At 31.3% G+C, this 20389-nt stretch overlaps 2 protein-coding genes across 2 annotated transcripts; one reads left to right on the top strand and one right to left on the bottom strand.

Annotated features, from left to right (window-relative positions):
• Positions 1 to 5123: 5123 nt before the first annotated feature.
• On the top strand, positions 5124 to 7632 carry LOC102604862 (ankyrin repeat-containing protein At3g12360-like). Its single transcript, XM_006351550.2, has 2 exons — positions 5124 to 5931; positions 6701 to 7632. The coding sequence occupies exons 1-2, from the start codon at positions 5356 to 5358 to the stop codon at positions 7505 to 7507; spliced, it is 1383 nt and encodes a 460-aa protein (XP_006351612.1). The 5' UTR covers positions 5124 to 5355; the 3' UTR covers positions 7508 to 7632.
• A 1668-nt stretch (positions 7633 to 9300) lies between these two features.
• Positions 9301 to 10117, bottom strand: LOC102604529 (17.3 kDa class II heat shock protein-like). The gene has a single exon (XM_006351549.2). The coding sequence runs from the start codon at positions 10053 to 10055 to the stop codon at positions 9579 to 9581; it is 477 nt and encodes a 158-aa protein (XP_006351611.1). The 5' UTR covers positions 10056 to 10117; the 3' UTR covers positions 9301 to 9578.
• Positions 10118 to 20389: the final 10272 nt, after the last annotated feature.

Here is a 20389-nt window from a genome sequence, read left to right as displayed (position 1 = left end):
ATATGTCCCTAAAGCCTTTAGCGACATTGGATCTAATGACACTTAGCTAATGCCGGTAAAGACTTTAGCACTTTTTATTAATGTGTCTATTTATTGTCATCTAAAAGTTGTTTTTGTTGTAGTATAGGAGCATCATGAGACTCTTAATTAAAAGTCGAGAGGAGTGTTGAAAATATCTCTAAACTTGGCGAACATTTAGAGGTGTATTTCACTAATGTTAAAAGATCGGGGGTATATTTAAGTCTAGCTAGTCAAGTAAATGATGTTTTCAAAGTTGTCAATAGTTTGATGATGAAACTAATAATTACATGGAGTTGAGAGATGTTTTCAATACTTCTCTCTATTATTTTATTATAAGTCATAATAATTACTTTCTTCGTTTAAAAAATAATGAACTACTTTTGTTTGATCTATTTTTTTTTTAATAAAAAAAATGACCACTTTTTTTGGCAACTTTAATACCAGTTTTCTACGTGTCATGTTTAAGACTACAAGATTCAAGTATATTTGTCATAATTTTAATTTCGCACCATAAAATTAATTTTTTTTCTTTATTTTCTTAAAATCATGTCAAATTAAACTAAATCATTCTTTTTTTAAAGAGAGAAAATTATAACTTATCTAAAAGAAAAATATATAAAAAGATTGAGATAGAAAATTTGATTCTCAAAATTGAAAAAAATGTAAAGAACGTAATTAGTCGATAAATGTTTTAAACAACTTTTTTAGGATGATAATGTTGACCACAAATCTGGGGGAATGTCGTGTATAATTTTGTTTGCTCATAACGACGAAAAGTTACTTGGTCTACACGGATTATATAAAAAAAACAATGAACTCCGTTGAGAATGGTGCAATAATAAAGAGATACTTTTAAAAAAAAATCATTTCATGAAGTGTTTATTCTAACCACCTCTCAATTTAAGTAATTTTTTTTAAAAGTATATACCAAAAAAAATGTTTTCTTAAATTTAATTTTTTGTTTTACTTTTTTTCAAAGTCCATTTCAGAAAATTATCTATTTTTCTTTATAACAACTCTTTAATTCTAAATTTTCCTCATGACGTATTTAAAATAACAAGATTCAAAAAAGTTTTCATTACCTTTATTAAACTCAATTCAAAATCAAACAAACTGTTGGGTTATGCCAACATCCTGCCTATGACAAGGCTCACGATGGGCTAGAGTAGCTCGAGTCGAAGTTATGATCGAACATGACGCTTACTTGGTGGACTTAACCAAGAAATAAAGTTACGCATTTGCTATCAGCTATAACTTTTGACATGATGGTATACGCTTGATCCTAACACAAACAAATTAAAATAGAAAGAATAGTATTTTTTATATTTACTAAAAATACAACTTTAAATTTAACATTTTACCATAAATGAGAATTTATTGCCAAGAAATATCTATACAATTTGTAACCACATATTTCAAAAAATTTCATTTCATTCTTAAAACTTCATACATAATTGGAGGCATAATAGTTTGACATGGAGATCTTAGTTTCATTAATGACTGTATTACAAACCTAGGGGTAGATCTAGAATATGTCATCTGTGAGTAACCTTAATGAACCTAGCTAGTAGTTTTTATTTAGATATATACCTAGTTGGTTCTTATCCTACAAAGATCGTAATTTTTTTATATAATTAAATTATAATTTAAAAATATCAATATAAATATCGATAAAACAATATTACATGGTGTTAGATTACTATTTGTTATACAAATCCACAAATAAAGTAATATTTATAATATTTATTAAGTTTAACTTCGAGTAAAAATATAACTAGCTAAATAGAAATATAAATAAAATTTTTTCAATAAAACACAAAAAATATGACAATATTTCAACTAGTGAAACATGAACTCTTGAAAAAAATATTCATGAAACTTATGACGTATATGTGCTAGGATCGTTGGGCCGACCTGACCTAACTTGTGATTTAATAAGATAAGACTTAGATTTTTGAAGCCCATTTAAGAAAAGAGGTTTTTAGCCCGGCCCGGAGGCTAAATAGAAAAATAATTAAAAAATAAAAATAAAATAGAGTATTAAAAATAACATAAGTTCAAACTCAAAGTCTATTTAAATTTCTACATATTAAAATTTAGAATATCAAACGTGATGTATTTAGTATTTCTATTACTACTATATCATTAGAATAATCATTCAGCATTGGTAGACGTGTGTTCTAACCAAGTATAGAAGTTGCATCCATCATGAAAATATTCAAACATTTGTTGTTACTCGATACTGATTGCATGATTTTTCTTAAGATGATACTATTTTTGTGTGTACATTTAAATATTATACGTAGTTCTTAAATTTAATTATTTTTATAGTTTAACTAATTAATATTGCATACAAACTGTAAATGAAAATGTTAAGACAACCTTGCCTCAACCTTAATCATATGTGCTTGATGAAACTGATGTGTTGGTGTTGTATATGCCATAATTTCATGATTTTTTTTTCCAAAAGTTCATGTTTCACTGGTTGAAATATTGTCATATTTATTTGTGTTTTTTTGAAAAAAATAGGTCAACATTTCTATTTAGCTAATTATATTTTTACTTGAAATCAAACTTAATAAGTATTATAAATATTATTTTATTTGTGGATTTGTATAACAAGTAGTAACACTAACACATGTAATATTGTTTTATTGATATTTATGTTAATATTTTTAAATTATAATTTCAAAAAAAGGAGAAATTGTATAAAATAGAAAACTATTAATTCAAATTAAATGTTATAACCACAGTTTGATTTAATTGTAACCCGTAGCAAACAATTGTCATTCGCCTCTCTCCTCAGATTTCTCGCTCGCCAGTCTCTCCCTCGCCTCTCTCACTTTATACGAACACAAATGTATAAAATGCGTTTGTGTTTGTATAAAGCGAGAGAAAAACTGTATATACAAATACAAATACATATATTTTCGTCCTATACACTTATAATTATACAAATACAGATCTTCCCTTGCCGAGTTCTCTTTTCTCTTTCTCGCTTTATACAAACACATATTATACAAATTACAATGTATAATTTGTGTTGTATAAAGCGAGAGATATATATTTGTATTTTGATATACAAATGTTTTATTTCGATTCAAGTGTATACAAATTCAAATTTTATGCAGATATACAAACACATAAAATTGAATTGAGAGACTGCCATCGAATTATACAAACGAGAGGCTACCAGTGATTTATACAAATGAGAGGCTGCCAACGATTTATACAAATCTAATGCTCCATAGCAAATATAAAGTTTGCCATGAAGCGCAATTATACAAACTATAACTATATATAGCATACAAATATGACTTTTATGTTTACTAAACCTAAAATTTACTCCTTAAAAAATATAAAATAATATACTTTTAAAAATGTGGGCTGACCCGACAAGGGCCACAACCCACGTACTGATGGGTTGGGATGGTTTCTAGCCCACCAAATTAGTGGATCAACTCGGCCTGACCCGTCAAATTTCAAAACTTGTATGGGTTAATCCGGATGGGATGGGTCAGCCAATATTGACAACTATAATTTCAATGTCTTGTCCTTTTATTTATGGTTTGAATTTTAACTAATAAAATAAAATAAAAACATTTCTTAAGAAAATATACAAAATTCATTACGCTATTTAGATAATACTACTACTTATTATTATAAATTTTAAGCTCTAAAAAGATATTATCAAACACAATCCGTTTATCAAATAATAAAAGAAACATTTTTAAAAAATGAATTTAATCAAGTACAAACCTTTTCTTTTCAGTTATTAATTACTTTTCTACAAGTTATTTATTTAGATAAAATACACTTATCTTGATAAACAATTTTATAAGTTTATCCAAACATGTTATACTTTGGAGATATCAATATTTTTGTCCTTGACTAGTAGCTTCTTCTCAATGCACACATAAGTCAAGCTTCATTTCTCTTTGTTTTGCAAGCAATAACAAGGAAACGTCATATTTTAATATAAAAAAAATTAAAATCTTCTATGATTGACCTAAATTAATTATTAATAAATTAGAAGTTATCGGACAACTTTTAAATATATTTTCCAGGAATTAATCCCCAATTATTTTCTTACAAATTGTTGGACATTAAGAACTTCCAATCGTTAATTTGAGCCAAATGAGGTTTTAAATTATTTTGGTTGGATGCCAAATCATTTCCTTATCAAAATTGAAGACCAAAATTTACAAAATTCCTATGGTTAAAGTTAGTCATTTACTCACCAAAATTGGAGACCAAATTTACAAATATGTCCCTAACTATGGTTAAAGTTAATCATTTCCTTACCAAAATTGAAAACTAATCAAAATCCATCCCTAAACTAAAGTAAAAGTTAATCATTTTTAATCATAAAAAAATCCATATAGGGCGTATTTGATCCAAGCGCAAAGTTAAGCGTTATATTTGATCTTTCTTAAGTGTGATTGTTTTTGTGACTTTTTTGATTCTTGACCAATTCAAGGTGAAAAATGAGGTTGCTCCCTCGGTGAGTTAAAGTTGAGCAGATACTTTAGGTCTTAAATATCTCTATTATAGACTTTTTTGCTTATTATTATCTGAGTTTCTCATTCTTATATCATTTTTTTCTATTTTTAATGTAAAAATATGAGAAATAAAAAATAAGTGTGAATGGAATAAAAGGAAAAAAGTAAGAAAAAAAAATTAAAATTAAATTTTCTTGGGTTCATATTGTAATTTATTTTCTGTGAAAAAAAATCAAGGCATCTACATTAGTTTTTACAAGAAGAAAAGTAAAAAATAATTTTGATAGTTAAGATAATAAATTTTATTCAACGAAGAAAAAAAGATCATGTATATCATTGAATTTTGCGAGAAAGGTCAACTATACTCCTACATAAATTTTATTTTAATGAAGAAATTAAGATTAATTTTTCACTTCCATCCATTTAAAAATGATATATTTGAGTCAATTACATCACATAAAAATATACGTGAACCATTCTTTTAACAAGTGGTATATGAACTCTAAAATAACCAAGTTAAAAGAAATTTAATACCTTTTCCAAAAATTAAATAAAGCAAATGTGACTCAACTAATGGTCCCTTCCTTAGTTGTTTACCTTCAACTTCCTCTCTCTTTCTGTGAAAGTAGACAAGACTTGTTCAAAGTCTTCATTTTTCTTGTTATCTCAATAAGTTAAATACATCATTTTTCTTGTTATCTCTCAACGTTGACTTAGCTCCAAAGGAGCCTCCAACTAATTAAAGCTATAGTATATCTCATTTGCAAGGTTGTACTTGTAGGCGACAGAGCCAAAGATTAGAAGAAAGAAATTAAGAGTGAAATTGAAGGAGATGGAAATTGAGAAGAGACTCTACGAAGCTGCAGCAGAAGGAGATGTAATTACTTTACAAGAATTACTTCAACTGGATGGTTTGATTCTTGATAGACTTACCTTAACTTGCTTTAATGAAACTCCTTTACACATAGCATCAATGCGGGGACACATTGAGTTTGTAAAGTTCATTCTGGCGCGAAATCCCCTGCTTGCTGCTGAACTGGATTTACGAAGATCCTCTGCACTTCATGTTGCTTCGATCAAAGGGTACGTAGAAATTGTTAAGGAGTTGTTGGTAGTGAATCCTGAAATGTGTCTGGCTGGTGATCGTGAAGGTAGAAATCCTCTACATCTTGCGGTAATCAAAGGTCGAGTTGAGGTTATTAAGGAACTGGTTCGAGCAAGCCATCTTGCAGCTCTGCAGACGACTGATCGCGGTGAGAACGTTCTACATTTGTGTGTGAAGCATAACTATCAGCTGGAGGCTCTGAATGTGCTGATGGAAATGATATCAGATGATAAATTGTTGAATGCTAGAGATGGAGATGGATATACCATTCTACATTTGGCTGTTGCTGATAAGCAAATTGAGGTGAGTTCTTGCCCTTTGCTGTACAAACTTACTAATTAATCTAGTATTCCATCACAAAAGTTGAGAAAGAAGAAAATTGACACGGGCAGATGGGTCAAATTTGATAAAACCCACCCAAGTTTACTCGGATAAGCTTACTCTTGGTTTAGAGGTCAAAAATCTTATACTTTAACTTGTAACTTTTGACTTATTTTTGTTTTTTTTGGCTTAAAGATAAAAGCTTTAAAACACTTTCTTTTTTATCTAAACACAATGTAAGTGTTAAAAAACTATTTTAGCTTAAAAACGCTCTTAGACTCAAGATGGCTTGAAAATTCAAGTCATAATTCAAACCTTTCAAAAATGACTATACTAGAACCTATTCGGACTGACTTATAGATTTTTGACTTATTTTTATCATTTTAACTTTAAATTGAGTAATTGTAACCACTTTTTAATTTATCAAAACACTTCAAAAATGCTTAAAAGCTATTTTGACATTAAAATACTTAAAGTAAGCCCGTCAAAATGGGCTCTATGCCCTCCTCTGTTATTTGCTTCTTAAGAGAACAAGAATGAATGATAATGTATTTTCTTAAATTATTAGCTTGAGTTAATCTAATTTACACTATTTTGACCCAATGACTTGATGGGTTATAACGGGTTGAACTTGTTAGATCAAGTCAATAAACAAGTTGTAACCCATCCACTCTAAAGTCATAATCCATCCCCTCTAAACTTAGAGATGTTACTTGAAAATGGAGTTAATGTTTCATGTTAAAATTTGCAGACAGTTAAATATCTGCTAAAAAACAATAAGATTGAGGTCAACTTAAAGGACGACAATGGGAACACAACACTAGACATTTTAACACAAAGTCGAAGAGACATGAATGATCTGGAAATTGGAGACCGTCTCCGTGATGCTGGAGGTTTAAGAGCCAAGGACATGATTTCATCATCCTACACCAAAAATGTAGCCAAATGTTGTAATTCTCAAGTTGCTTTAGCCCACAAGCACGACATTTCAGGTGATTGGCTTTCGAGGAAACGTGATGCAATAATGGTAGTGGCATCGCTTATTGCAACTATGGCGTTTCAAGCAGGAATGAACCCTCCAGGAGGCGTCTGGCAAGACAATAAGGAAGTGCTAATTTCTCAAGTAAACTCCCTACAAATACCACACAAAGCAGGGGAAGCAGTAATGGCGTATAGTCATCCCAAATCATATCGATACTTTATCCGTGTCAACACAACAGCCTTTGTGGCTTCTCTTAGCACAATACTGCTGCTAATAAGTGGATTGCCCTTCAGGAAAAAGTTTTTTATGTGGGCTTTAATGGTTATTATGTGGTTGACAATAACCTCAATAGCACTCACTTATGGCATATCAATATACATTGTCACGCCTAAGAAGGACCGAGAACAACTTGGCCAGGTTATTGAAGTTGCTGTTACAGTATGGAGCTCTGTAATGGCATTACTTTTGCTTGGAAACACAATTCGTTTGGTCTATAAATGGATGATGAGAAAGAAGCAACAATCAAGAACATCCGAGACTAGAAAATCTGCAAATTTTGTTCATGTCAATGTTTGAGGATATTGCATTTAAACTGTGCAACTCTTTGATGAAGGAATTTTAACTAGCTAGCCTATGTATTTTGGTAAGACCAAAGCTACACAAATCAGTCTATATGATTTTTGATCTTACCATTTCAGAAAGCTTTCTATTTTTATTTATTTATAAATAAGATCAACCACAATCTTCTCTTGCTTAATTGCAAGCACAAAATAGGGCCCTGTTAACAAACCAAAAAAGAATTGATATAGATGAATTTGTTAAGAAGTCGTTTAGATTTTAAAACAGATGAAGTGGACTCTATATGATAAGGCAGAAAATTGTACCGCACTTGCTTTAACCAAGATATAGCACATGTACTAACAAATTTAGTGGATCCTTCAAACATAATAAAAATTTGGTAAAATCTAGTGGTTTTGCTTTGATCAATTGGTTTCACTTTAAAGAGTAATTTTGCAATTTTTAGCTTTTATGTTGATTCAAAGATGGGGTGATTATATAGTGGAAGCTTCTGGAGGGAAATAGAACACGTTTCTGCTTAGACGTTATCCGTATTCTACACTCTTCTAGAACATGGTTCAAATTGCTAGCAAGTATGGTGAAAATAATTCTCCTTAGAAAATAAATAATTACCTTCATCTTTTCTTTTAGATTGTTGTTTTCACTATTGTCTTTGTCCAAGTTCTTATTATGACATGTTTTAAATGATCAAAATAATCCTTAATATATGAGTTTAAATTAATTTGGTCCCTCATATAAGGTAGCTTATGGAAATGGTTGGTCCTTTATCTATGTAAATAACAAATATATTTGTTTTAACTCCCAAACAAGATCCCGAACGAGAACGATAAATAAACGATGCACCTACCTATTGACACATCCATTCAATTGAATTTGCCAGACTTCTAAATTACATGGCCACGCTTACAAAAATATTTTTTTCATTCCAACCTCAAAGAAAAAATAACCCATATCCTAATTAACAACAGTCTCGAAATACTTCTTTTTTTTTTACTTCTTCTAGATTTCTGATTTACTGAATTGAACACAAATACTAACAATTGCAAATTTCATTTCTCGTAAATAGTAGTACATTATTATATCTCATATAAAAGTATTCATCATAAAAAATGATAGCATTAAAACAAAGTCTATACAACAATTTCATTTATAAAGAGTTCAGAATTCATGAATGCATATTGGCTCGCTCTAGAGTAAGAGTTACGGGGAAGCATTTTTTATTCTTTCGACTATTTTCTAGCAACAAAATATTATTATTTCTTAGTAAAATACATTTGGAGAGGATTTAGATAGTAATACAATACACTAAACAAATACTTTCTCCGTTTCTTTTTATATGTCAAACTTTTTAATTTGAATTTTCATTAAAAAATTAAGTAACTTTACCTGTCTACCCTTATTTTATGTTTTCTTTAAATCAATCTTATAATAAATGATGAATATGTTAGATTTCAAAAATTAAAATGCATTTGAATGATTATTTAAATTTTGAGTTTACTTTGGAGACAAATTTTTTCACCAATTGATCCAAAAAATTAAAAAATTAAATTTTTTCCACCTCAATTTTTCTATATATTTTGTGTAAAAATATTTTAATTTGTTTGTTGATATATATTTTTTTCAAAATCAAATATAAAGAATAGTAAATGGGAAAAAATATATGTTTTCAATATTAATTAACTAATCTATCAATGATATAATGAAAAGAATATAATAATTTATGTATTAATTTAATTTTATAAAATGACAAGTATTGTGATCTAGATATTTATAGAAAAGGATAGCTATGAAAAGGAATCGAGGGTGTATATCTATTTTATAAATCAGGTGAAATGATAATGGCTATTGTGATACAGCTATAACTTCCAAGTAAGGAAATGAGACAAAAAAAAGTAATGAAAATTCAATTCAGTATCAAACAAGATACACGCACTAACAATTTTTGGTTAATCCTTCACACTTTGGATGCATCAAAATATGGTAAATCTAGAGCAGCAATCACTTTATTAAATCCATGTTTAAACCATCAAAACAGAGAAGCTCCATTCATAAAACAGAGTCCATAACTTCAAGCAACTTTCACCTCAATTGTTTTTGGTTTCTTTGGCTGAGGAGGAGGCAATTTCTGAACAGTAACAGTCAGAACTCCATCTTGACAAACAGCAGAAATCGCATCAGTATTCGCATTCTCTGGCAGACTAAACTTCCTCATGAATTTCCCAACCCTTCTCTCCATCCTAATAAACTTTGCCTCTTCTTTCTCTTCTTCCCTCTTCCTTTCTCCGCTAATCAACAGCACATTGTCTTCTTCCACCTGCACTTTAATATCTCCAGATTTCAACCCTGGCATATCCACAACAAAAACATACGAATTAGGATACTCCTTCACGTCCGCTGGTGTAGCAGCCATGGCCTTAGCATCACGAACGTAGTTCCTTGATGGTGCATTGACCGACTTGTCGGAATCTTCACCGGCAGCTTCCATCATATGCTGGAGAGTGTGGAAGAGTGGTGTGTTATCGATACCCAGCAACCTCAAATCCATTCTTCACTTCTTGGATGTTGTGATTTCGTGTTTGAAATTGTTCAAATTAGACTTCCATTCTGATTACAGGAGAGGTAGATATATATAACACAAGTGTGGAAATTTCTAGAGGAAAATAGAAGAAGAAGGAAAGTTTCGAGGAGCTTCTTTCTCTTCATCACCTTGTTTCTATACTTGTCTAGAACCTTCCCGACTGTTAATCCCTTCTTTTCCTCTATACACGAGTTTTTTTTTTATATTTATCCATTTTGGTCTTTTAAATATTAAAAACTTATCGAGTTTTGTTTCTGTTTATTTTTTAAGTCTATATTAATGAAATTCATGCCTTCCTAAAATTAAATTTGTTAAAAAACTTATCGAGTTTTGTTTCTGTTTATTTTTTAAGTCTATATTAATGAAATTCATGCCTTCCTAAAATTAAATTTGTTAAAAAACTTATCGAGTTTTGTTTCTGTTTATTTTTTAAGTCTATATTAATGAAATTCATGCCTTCCTAAAATTAAATTTGTAACTTATGTTTTCAATTTTTTTTCTCTCTCTCTAATTTTTTCTTCAAATTACTCTGAAAAAAAGAATTGTGACCTCAAGTATTCAAACTAAAATTAATAAAGAAATAAGATATAAATTTTAATTTTATATAATTGAGGATAAAATGAAGCACATTATTGTTGTTAATGACTTGACTATGCTACGCTTTCTTTTTTAGCGATTAACGATTCATAATCATGTGAATTTTTATAATTTTATTTTGCATACAAATATAATAAGAGATGTGATATTATTACTCAAATTTTTCTGCATAAAATAAAACGAACTAAATAACAAAATTGATCTATTTCAAAATGAAAAAAAAAGCTAAAAAAGAAGTTGTGAACCTATTATTTTGTAAACTTCCAATTCTTCTTTTATTCATCAAAGCTCATCCTAATCTTCGTCGAGATTACTAACTTCTAAAATTTTAACAAATTCCCTTTAATAAAGTCGTGTGAGTACAAAATTTGAAATAAAAAAATATGTGAGCAAGAACTTTTAATTTTATTCTTATTGCAAAAAATTTGTTTCCATTAAATATAAATACATCTCTCCCCATACATAACAAGTTATAACTTTTTTTAATAATAAATTTAAATATATTCAAGTCTAACAGTAATATACTCCATTTACCCTTCATTGAATAAAATTAGGATTTATATATTCTTTCCTCGTTAATTCTATTTTGAATCGATGAGATTAAGGTTCTTTTCATAAAAATAATTTGAAGAAAAAGTAATAGAGAGAAAAAAAAAACAACTCGAAAAATAGGTAAAAAATTTAATTTCACAGAGGCATGCATTTCATCAATATAACATAAGTTATTTATATAAAGAAAAAGTAGACAAAATCAAACCTCATAAGTTTTTTGAATACTTACAGGACTAAAAGTTATAAATATATAATTAAGAGACTATTTTATTTCTACTCAAATAGTTCTGGGGCCATTTATGGCGTTCTCTAAGAAAAATTACTTAGTGATTTGCTTGAAATTTATTTTTTTATTTAGATATAATTAAATAGAAATAATTATACTAAATATCTTTATTTTTATAATGTGATATGTTACAAGGGTGTTTGAATTAATTTATTTTAAGTACCTTTAATTTTTAAGCTCTTTTTTTAATTTTTGGAAGTATTTAAAAAGGACAAAAAGTGTTTTAAAGCTTTTTATGCTAAAACAATATTCAAAATAATCTAAAAATCAAATGTTGGATATGGCTTTTAGCTTTTAGGTTATAAGTTACTTAAAAAAGCAAATTCAAACACCATCATAATTTTGAATATACTTTTTTATATTTTAAAATCATATAATTTTATGATTTATAATGAAACTTAGAGCCTGTTTCACATTGCTGTTGGAAGGCCAGAATCACTTATTTTGAGAAAAATAATATTTTTGTTAAAAAAATAAATATTTGGTAAATCAGTAAAAGTGCTTTTAAAAGAAAGCAAAAGCAGTTTTTCTATTGTTAAAAAGAAGCTTAAAAGTTTTGCTTTTAAAAAAAAAAGGGAAAATGGATAAGTACCCCCCCAGCCTATGCCCAAAATCCCTGAGACACACCTAACATTTACTAAGGTCCTATTACCCCCCGTACTTATTTTATATATAATTTTCTACCCCTTTTCGGCCTACGTGACACTATCCTTGAAAATATTGTCAACACGCGCTGGGCCCACAAGATAGTGCCACGTAGGCCGAAAAGGAGTAGAAAATTATATATAAAATAAGTTCGGGGGTAATAGGACCTTAGTAAAGTTTAGATGTGTCTCAGGGATTTTGGACATAGGCTGAGAGGGTACTTATGCATTTTCCCGAAAAAAAAGTAGAAGTAGAAAAAAAGAATTATTTTTCTCAAGACTAAAATATTTTTTTCATATATTCATATTCATCACTATATCTCTTATTAATTAATTAGCATATTTCATAATTTTAGTTAAATTTCACTTAAGAATATTATTTATTATTTTTATAAATAAACTTGGTAATTTATTTTAAGTTTATATATTTTATTTTATATATTATATATTATTTACATATTATTTTGCAAAATTAGAAAAAAAAGTAATAACAATAATTTTGCAAGATTAGAAAAAAGAAAAAAATACAACAATTAAAGTTTCAGTCTCCAATAAATGTATACTATTGATTAAAAATTTAAATAAGTACTTTTTAATTTAATAAAAATAAAAATTTAATTATTTTATAAAAGATATTTAAAATTGTTTCGCTCTATAAAATAATCTTAACATTAATAGTTGTTCTTTTTGGTAATTCGATTCTCAAAAGAATTTTTTTAAAAAAAGATCAGTCAAGCGTAATTCACTTATGAAATGCACTTTTCAAATGAATTAGTCAAACACAAATTATTTTATTTAAAATTACTTTTTTGAAAAATCATAATAAAAATTACTTCTAAAAATAAGTCATTTTTAACCGTAATGCCAAACATGCTATTATGCTTAGAGATGATAATGGCGCAGGTAAGGTGGATTAAGTTTTTCCATGCCTAAAGTTTGTTATGTTATGTTTAGATTCAACCTCTTTGCTCTGTTTAGACCCCTACTCTGCTACTCCTTATGTACATATATTTTTATTTTTACAATCAAAATTTAATTATTTTTTAATTTAATAATGTGATGCCATCTGCAATCCTCCCCCCCCCCCAAGCCCCCTTTTTTTTTAATATATCATTTTTTTTATTAATTTGTAATGATATTTTTAAAATATTAATCCATTTTAATTTCGTAATTATTTGCAACAATTTTTCTCAAAGTTCAAAAATATATTGCAATCACAAAATAAATAAGAAGAATAATTTTATTTATTAAAATTGCAAGTATAAAATTTGTTGCTCCTTGATTCTTCTTTCTGAATTTCTCCGGTATTCGAGGGCTGCTAGTAGTGTATTTTTCGAATGTAGGAGGCCATATCTTGGTTTTTTTGTGAATATTCTATGAATTTATAAAATGGAAAAAGACATAAATTTCCCCCTGAACTTGTGCCGAAAAGTCAGTTACACGCTCAAACTATTGTGACGATATATTACACACCTAATCTTGTTCAAAGTGATATTAATACCCCCTTCCAAAGACAATTTCAGTTTTGTGCAAAAAAAAGTGTTGTACACGTGTTTTCATACATAAATAATATTATTTAAAAAATTTAAAACATTTTTCCTTGATATTTTCTTAAACTTTTGCAAAAAATTAAAAATATGGGAATCTTCCTTCTCTCACCATACATATCTCTTTTTAAAATCTATTTCTTCTTCCTTCTCCATTGTTCATAAATTGAAGGGAAAAATTAAAATTTGAAGAGAATATAGGAGTCAGTAAGTTGAGTATGAAATATAGAGATGTTGGTGGCGGTGATAAGCGATGGACAACACCATTGTTGCCGATCAAACAAATAAAAAATTTCAGATCTGTATAATTCTTTAAAAATCTTGATAACTATGTATGTAAATCAAGCATTTCATTAGTATTTTTTGTGTGTAATTGATTAATCAAATATGCTATTGATGATATGAGACATAAATATAACATTGTGGTGGTTGTTGGTAGTTCTTCGGAGAGAATAGAGAAGACAAAGATTGAGAAATCATTTTCTTCGGTGAACTTTTGATAAATTTAGGCAATATAATCATGAATTTTATGCATAAATATAAAAAAAATCAATAGAAATCATTATCTTTCTCATGATTCTTTTTCGATGATCTTCTCTACTGAATCCTCCGACGAGTTCGAACGGAAAAATCATTAACTTTAAGTTGAAAATTATCAACTTTTCGATGGAAGTCATCATCTTCTCCACTCCTTTCTATTTTTTAAGAGTTCCTCTTTATGGTAGAGTGTTGAATGTGCTTCCATCAAACAATCAATGGTAACAAATGTAGTGATTCCTTAAGAAAGAAGAAGAACTCAAAAAAAAAGAAAAATGTAAAAGCTTTAAACAAATTGGGCCGGGAAAATGCATAAGTATCCCCCCCAACCTATGCCCGAAATTTCAGAGACATACTTATACTATACTAAGGTCCTATTACCCCCCCCCCCAACTTATTTTATAATAATTTTCTACCCCTTTTCGTCCTACGTGGCACTATCTTCTGGGCCTAACGCGTGTTGACAATTTTTTAAGCTATCTGGTTGATAGTTTCCCATAGGCCGAAAAGGGGTAGAAAATTATTTATAAAATAAGTTCGGGAGGGTAATAGGACCTTGGTATAGTATAAGTGTGTCTCTGAGATTTCAGGCATAGGCTTGGGGGGGGGGGGGTGGGGGGGGGGGGGGGGGGGGGGGGGGGGATACTTATGCATTTTTCCAATTGGGCCACCAATAAAAAGATTAAAAAAGAAAGAAAATTGAAACAATTAACATATTAAAAATTATAATACATAATTATATAATGACCAATGAAATAGTGTCATGTGTTGAAATTTGTCATTTTAACATATACTGTTTTCTTTTCACGCACCTTCAGGAAGGTGAAGACACTTTCTTTGCCTTGTCACGTTCTAAGGGGGTATTAAAATCACTTTTAACAAGATTAGGTGTGTAATAGGTCGTCACAATAGTTTGAGAGTGTAAATGACTTTTCAGCACAAGTTTAGGGGGGAATTTATGTTTTTTCCCTTTATAAAATATTTAAGATGCCACTTCAAGGAAATATATGTAATGACCTGTTCCCGTCGTTATGGAAAAGCCAATGGGGAAAGAAATTGGGCCAGAAAACTTTTGAGTAGTGACTTAGAAATTTGTAGCCTATTTCGGATTTGGACGAAATCTGAATCAGGTAAGGACTAGGGAAATATGGTAATGAATAGGGGACCTAATTATGAATTTTATCATATGAGTGGATAGCCAAGACGTTAAGGAGCCTTTATGGCTTTACAGAATTGAATTTGGGCGAGTAGAACTCTCGAAACGGATCTTAGCGTGAAAGGGCAATTTTAGAACTTCAAGGTTTGAAGGTGTATTGCGAAATGGGAGTTTGGAACTCAAATTACGACTCTCTGTCTTCATGCAAGCCGCTAGAGAAGGGTTAGTGCCGCCAGGGCGGGGCCACTGTGACGGGCTGGTTCCCGTTACGACGGGACAGTCGCGACTTAAGTCGGGGAAAAACCCCAATTTTGTTATTTTTTGCAAACTTTGTTCTTAAGAGTTAGGAGACGATCCAAGACGAGTTCTTAACAGTTTTCCACGACTCATGGTGCTAAAGGCAAGGATTTTACTTCCCTAATCTGTTTTTTGATCCGTAGAACTTAGATTAATGGGTAATTATCGTTGGCAGATGGTTTTGGCCTGAAGCTAATGGTGGTAAAAATCCCCAGCTGCACTTTAGGATCATGGGTTGGTCTTGGTTGATTGGGTTTGGTAGAATCCGAGTAAATTAGACCTTAATTATTGATCTTTACGTTATATTAATTATTTGTAGACCTAGAACAAGCGGAAAGAATCCGAAAAAGGGAAGGCTCAAGTGTTTTAGGATGATTCAAGCTTGGTTTCGAGGTATGTGACAATTTGATTTCCTATTTGTGTGATATATGTCGTTTAATTGCTTCGTTGTATGCATGTATGTATGTGAATAGGTAAATATGAATCAAAACTAATGCAAATAAGTATATGTATATGAATAATTACATGCCATGAAACCATTGCTTGATTATATGACTATGAACATTGTTGATTATGGGTGTGATTGTGATTGTGGTTGTGCTGACTGGATCGGGTGTCACGTTCTGACACATATATTGGATAAGGTGTCACATTTTGACACATATATTGGATCGGGTGTCACGTTTTGACACATGTATATTGGATCGGGTGTCACATTCCGACACACTAACAGTTTGGGTATGAGTTCCATGAGAGAACTATTATGATTGACGTGTTTATGTTTACTTGGCATTGATAATGGAAGATTGTATGTTACTCTAAATGATAACTGAACTGTATTATGTATATGTGTGCTTACTATGTTGATTGATCGTTGTATATTGTGCTTATGTGAGTAGTTGCGTGATCCTACCAGTACAATGTGGTTGTGTACTAATACTGCACTTGCTCTTTTTTGTTGAGTATAGGGCATCTTCAGGCGGCTACTGACAAATCTCATTTAGGAGATCACTGATCGAGACCAAATTCAAGGGTGAGCCAGTTTTTCCAGGTTGCCATGAGTTCTCAATCTGCTTAGTTCATTTTCTTCGGACTTAGACTAGTTCTTTAGATGTTGTTATGTTTTTAGCACTCGGGGTTGCACCCCTTGTTCTTAGACTTGTCGTTATTAGAGTTTTGGTACATTGACTTTCAGTTTCTAGAGGTTGTTTCCACAAATGTTTTGGTAGTTGTTTTTGTTAAAACTTCAGAGTTTATGGGAATTTCTATTTCTTTCGACAATTTAAATTTGCTTTTGTATCTTTAAATGCCTATCTTTTCGTTAAGTTGTGTAGTTGGGTTGTAGTAGTGATTCTCCCACCGGAGGGTTAGTGTGGGTGCCAATCACGACGGTCTGGGTCGTGAAAAAGTTGGTATCAGAGCCCTAGGTTCGTTGATCTCATTGTACCAAAACGAGTCTAGTAGAGTCTTGCGGAACGGTACAGAGACGTCTGTACTTTTCTTCGAGAGGCTATATGACTTTAGGAAAAACCCATTTCTTTCTTTCTTTCATGCTATTACTTGAATCCAATTGGTATCTAGGTGATACAAATTGGTATATTTCCTCCTTCACTCTATGGTCAAAACTAGAGCAATAGAAGTGGTAACACCAACACTAGCAAGAGAGGATACGTCCTTCCAAATAAGCATGTTTCCCCGATTCAAGGTGGGCATGTAATGACTACTGACAAACATGAGGTTTTTATTAAGTTCTTAAGGTTGAAATCTTCATTCTTCATGGGTACTGAATATGAAGATTCTTATGATTTTCTTTTTGATTGTCATGAGCTGCTTCATATGATGGATAAGGTAGATTGATTTGACGTTGAGTTTATGATATACCAATTTAAGGGAGATATCAAAATATGGTGGTAGTCTCATGTTGAGTGCCGACTAGTAAATGCACTATTCATGACTTGGGAACATTTATAGTTTTCTGTATGGAGAAGTATATACCCTGAACTTTGAGGGATAGGAGGAGAGATGAGTTCCTGAATATAAAGCAACATAATATATTTGTTGCAACCTTTAAGGCAAAAGTTTGTGTTTTATCCAAATATGGTACTTCACTTTGCTCAGTCTAAAAGAGCAATCTTCGTTTTGTGAAGGGATTAAGGTCAGATTTGCAGATTCAAGCTTACATGTGACTGTTTTAGCAAAATCTTTTCAGGAAGTGGTTAACTTTGTGACGGGGGTAGAAGGGGGTGAAGTCAGAAGACTTTGCCAAGGTGACAACATTCACGAAGTTTTGTAAGGGAGGGCTAGATAATGAACACCATTACTTTGGAAAATGCATTTAGTATTGTTGTCATAACATGTATGAGTTACTTAGTAAATGATGAAATTATGTTGCGACAATTGAGGTTCGAATCTCTACTACGTTTCCTAGATTGAGTGTATATCAAAGAGGGTCATGATACGACTACTACAATATCAACGATGCTTACTTGATTAAGTTATTAAGTGTGTTAAAATTATGGAGAACCTGGGCATATAAGGAGGAAATCAGTGAGACCGTGGAGGCCGGAGAAATGGTCATGCAGGTAGGGGAGCAGTGCCGCCAGGCAATAAGGTTACCCGTCAAAATGACATGGCTCAGTTGTATGCCTTTCCGGGCAAGACCAAGGTTGAGGTGTCTGATGCAGTGGTCACAAGTGTTATTCTTGCCTTGGGATTTGATGCAGTTTGTGATGTGCTTGATGCCTCCATCCATGTTTCTACCCCAGTTGGAGTGCCAGTCATAGTCACCAGGTATATCATGCTTGTCTTGTTCTATTTATTGATTTTCAGACTTGGACTGATTTGGTTATTTTGGATATGACTGACTTCGATATAATCTTAGGCATGACTTGGTTGTGCCCCTATTAGGGTGTGCTTGATTATAATTCTGAAGTCTATGAGTCTAGAGATCCTGGGTAGGGAAACGTTAGAGTGGGAGTACAAGCCTAAGCCAACTAAGGTCATATCTTTTGTTCGGTCTAGGAAACTGGTGGGGCAAGGACCATTTAGCATATTTGGCTCATATTTGGGATGTTGATGCTGAGTCTCCCTTTATTGAGTCTATTACTGTAGTGTCTGAATTTAAGGAAGTGTTTCCTACCGATTTTCCTGGTATGCCTTTGGATAGAGATATAGATTTCTGCATTGACTAGGAACTTGACACTCGCCCCATCTCCATTCCTCCTTATCGCATGGCTCCGACAGAATTGAGAGAGCTTAAGGCTCAAATCCAGGAGCTTCTGGATAAATGTTTCATCCGTCCTAGTGCTTCTCCGTGGGGTGCTCCTGTCTTGTTTCTTAAGAAGAAGGATGGTAGTATGAAGACTAGTGATTTTATCTTAAGCCATAAAGAAGTGGATTGATACCGGAATGACAAGCTTATGGATAAAGAAAGTCCCATTGAGTATACTTGGGTGAAGGAAATCAAAGATTTTAGTAAGTAAGTGTGTATAAAATTGGGTTAATCCTTTGAATTTGATGAGTGTACCTGAGTTTGAGGTGTCATATTGATGAAAATGATGACTTCGTAGTGATAGTTAGGGATGACTGAGCATAATGAAAATAAGAGTTCGTGATGGATTGTGATGGGATGCAACTGTATAATAAGTTTGTGGTTAAGCGAATTTTGTATAGTAAGTATGACTCGCGAGTATCTAAGTTTGTGGTTTCCTAATATTTGGTGAGTAACATGGTTGTATGGAAGGTTTTAAGAGATGGTGGGATACCACTCGAATATAATTTAAAAGAGCTAGAGTCATGACGAAGAAAAATAGTGGGATGTAGTACAACCTTTAGAGAGATGCGAGAGCAAGAATATTTTATTTGATTGCAAAGACTAAAAAGGTATCTTAGGTAGAGAATTGGATTCAAAGACGCGTGAATCTATTCGTTGTTGTGGCTATGGTAATAGTGTCACGGGTCCATCAGATTGGTTAAAAACTATGGGAAAAGACTTGAGAAAGAAGTGAACAGACATTAACTCGTGTGTGATGATAAGTGCTTTGGTTTTTTTTTGAGTTTAGTAATGAGTACGAGTGAATTTTTAGCAAAGGATATTGTAAGATCGATGGAGATGCGAGCAATGATAAGCGAAGATCCATGAATTCATAAAAATCTTCAAGGTTCAAGCTAATGTTGATATATAAGGGGATTGTGTTATATAGTTGAATTTACAATTCATGTTTTCATTGTAAGTCTACATTCGTGGTGATATATGTTGTCAAGGTATGAGTTGACAAGGTGAGAAATTATCAATTGTATCAGGTATTGAGTATTTGAAAGGACTTACACCCGGGTTGAGTCGTAAAGTTTATTACAGTTGACTGTTAAGTACCTAAGAAAAGTTTCATTTAAAAGTGTTGGTTTATAATAAGGTAAATAGTCAGAGTATTTATGATGGTTGTTAGTATTGAGAGTATGATTCACTAACTATGCTCACATGTGTTTTCACTTTTGTGGGTGGATCCTTGGTGGTGGATCAGGTGTACCGATCCTGCGATGTTCTCTTGGTTGAATGTAGGGATCATTGGGTCCAATTGTACTGTTCTTAAGGGTAATCTACAATCACAATTACTAAATCTAGCATTTCGATAGTGTTTTTAGGGGGTTTGTATGCTTGGACATATCCCTCGATGAGTATCTGATGT

This window comes from Solanum tuberosum, unplaced genomic scaffold (genome assembly GCF_000226075.1).
Source record: "Solanum tuberosum cultivar DM 1-3 516 R44 unplaced genomic scaffold, SolTub_3.0 scf00135, whole genome shotgun sequence".
Lineage (NCBI taxonomy): Eukaryota > Viridiplantae > Streptophyta > Magnoliopsida > Solanales > Solanaceae > Solanum > Solanum tuberosum.
The sequence above is the reverse complement of the archived record's forward strand: the minus strand, read 5'-3'. Positions and strand labels throughout refer to the sequence as shown.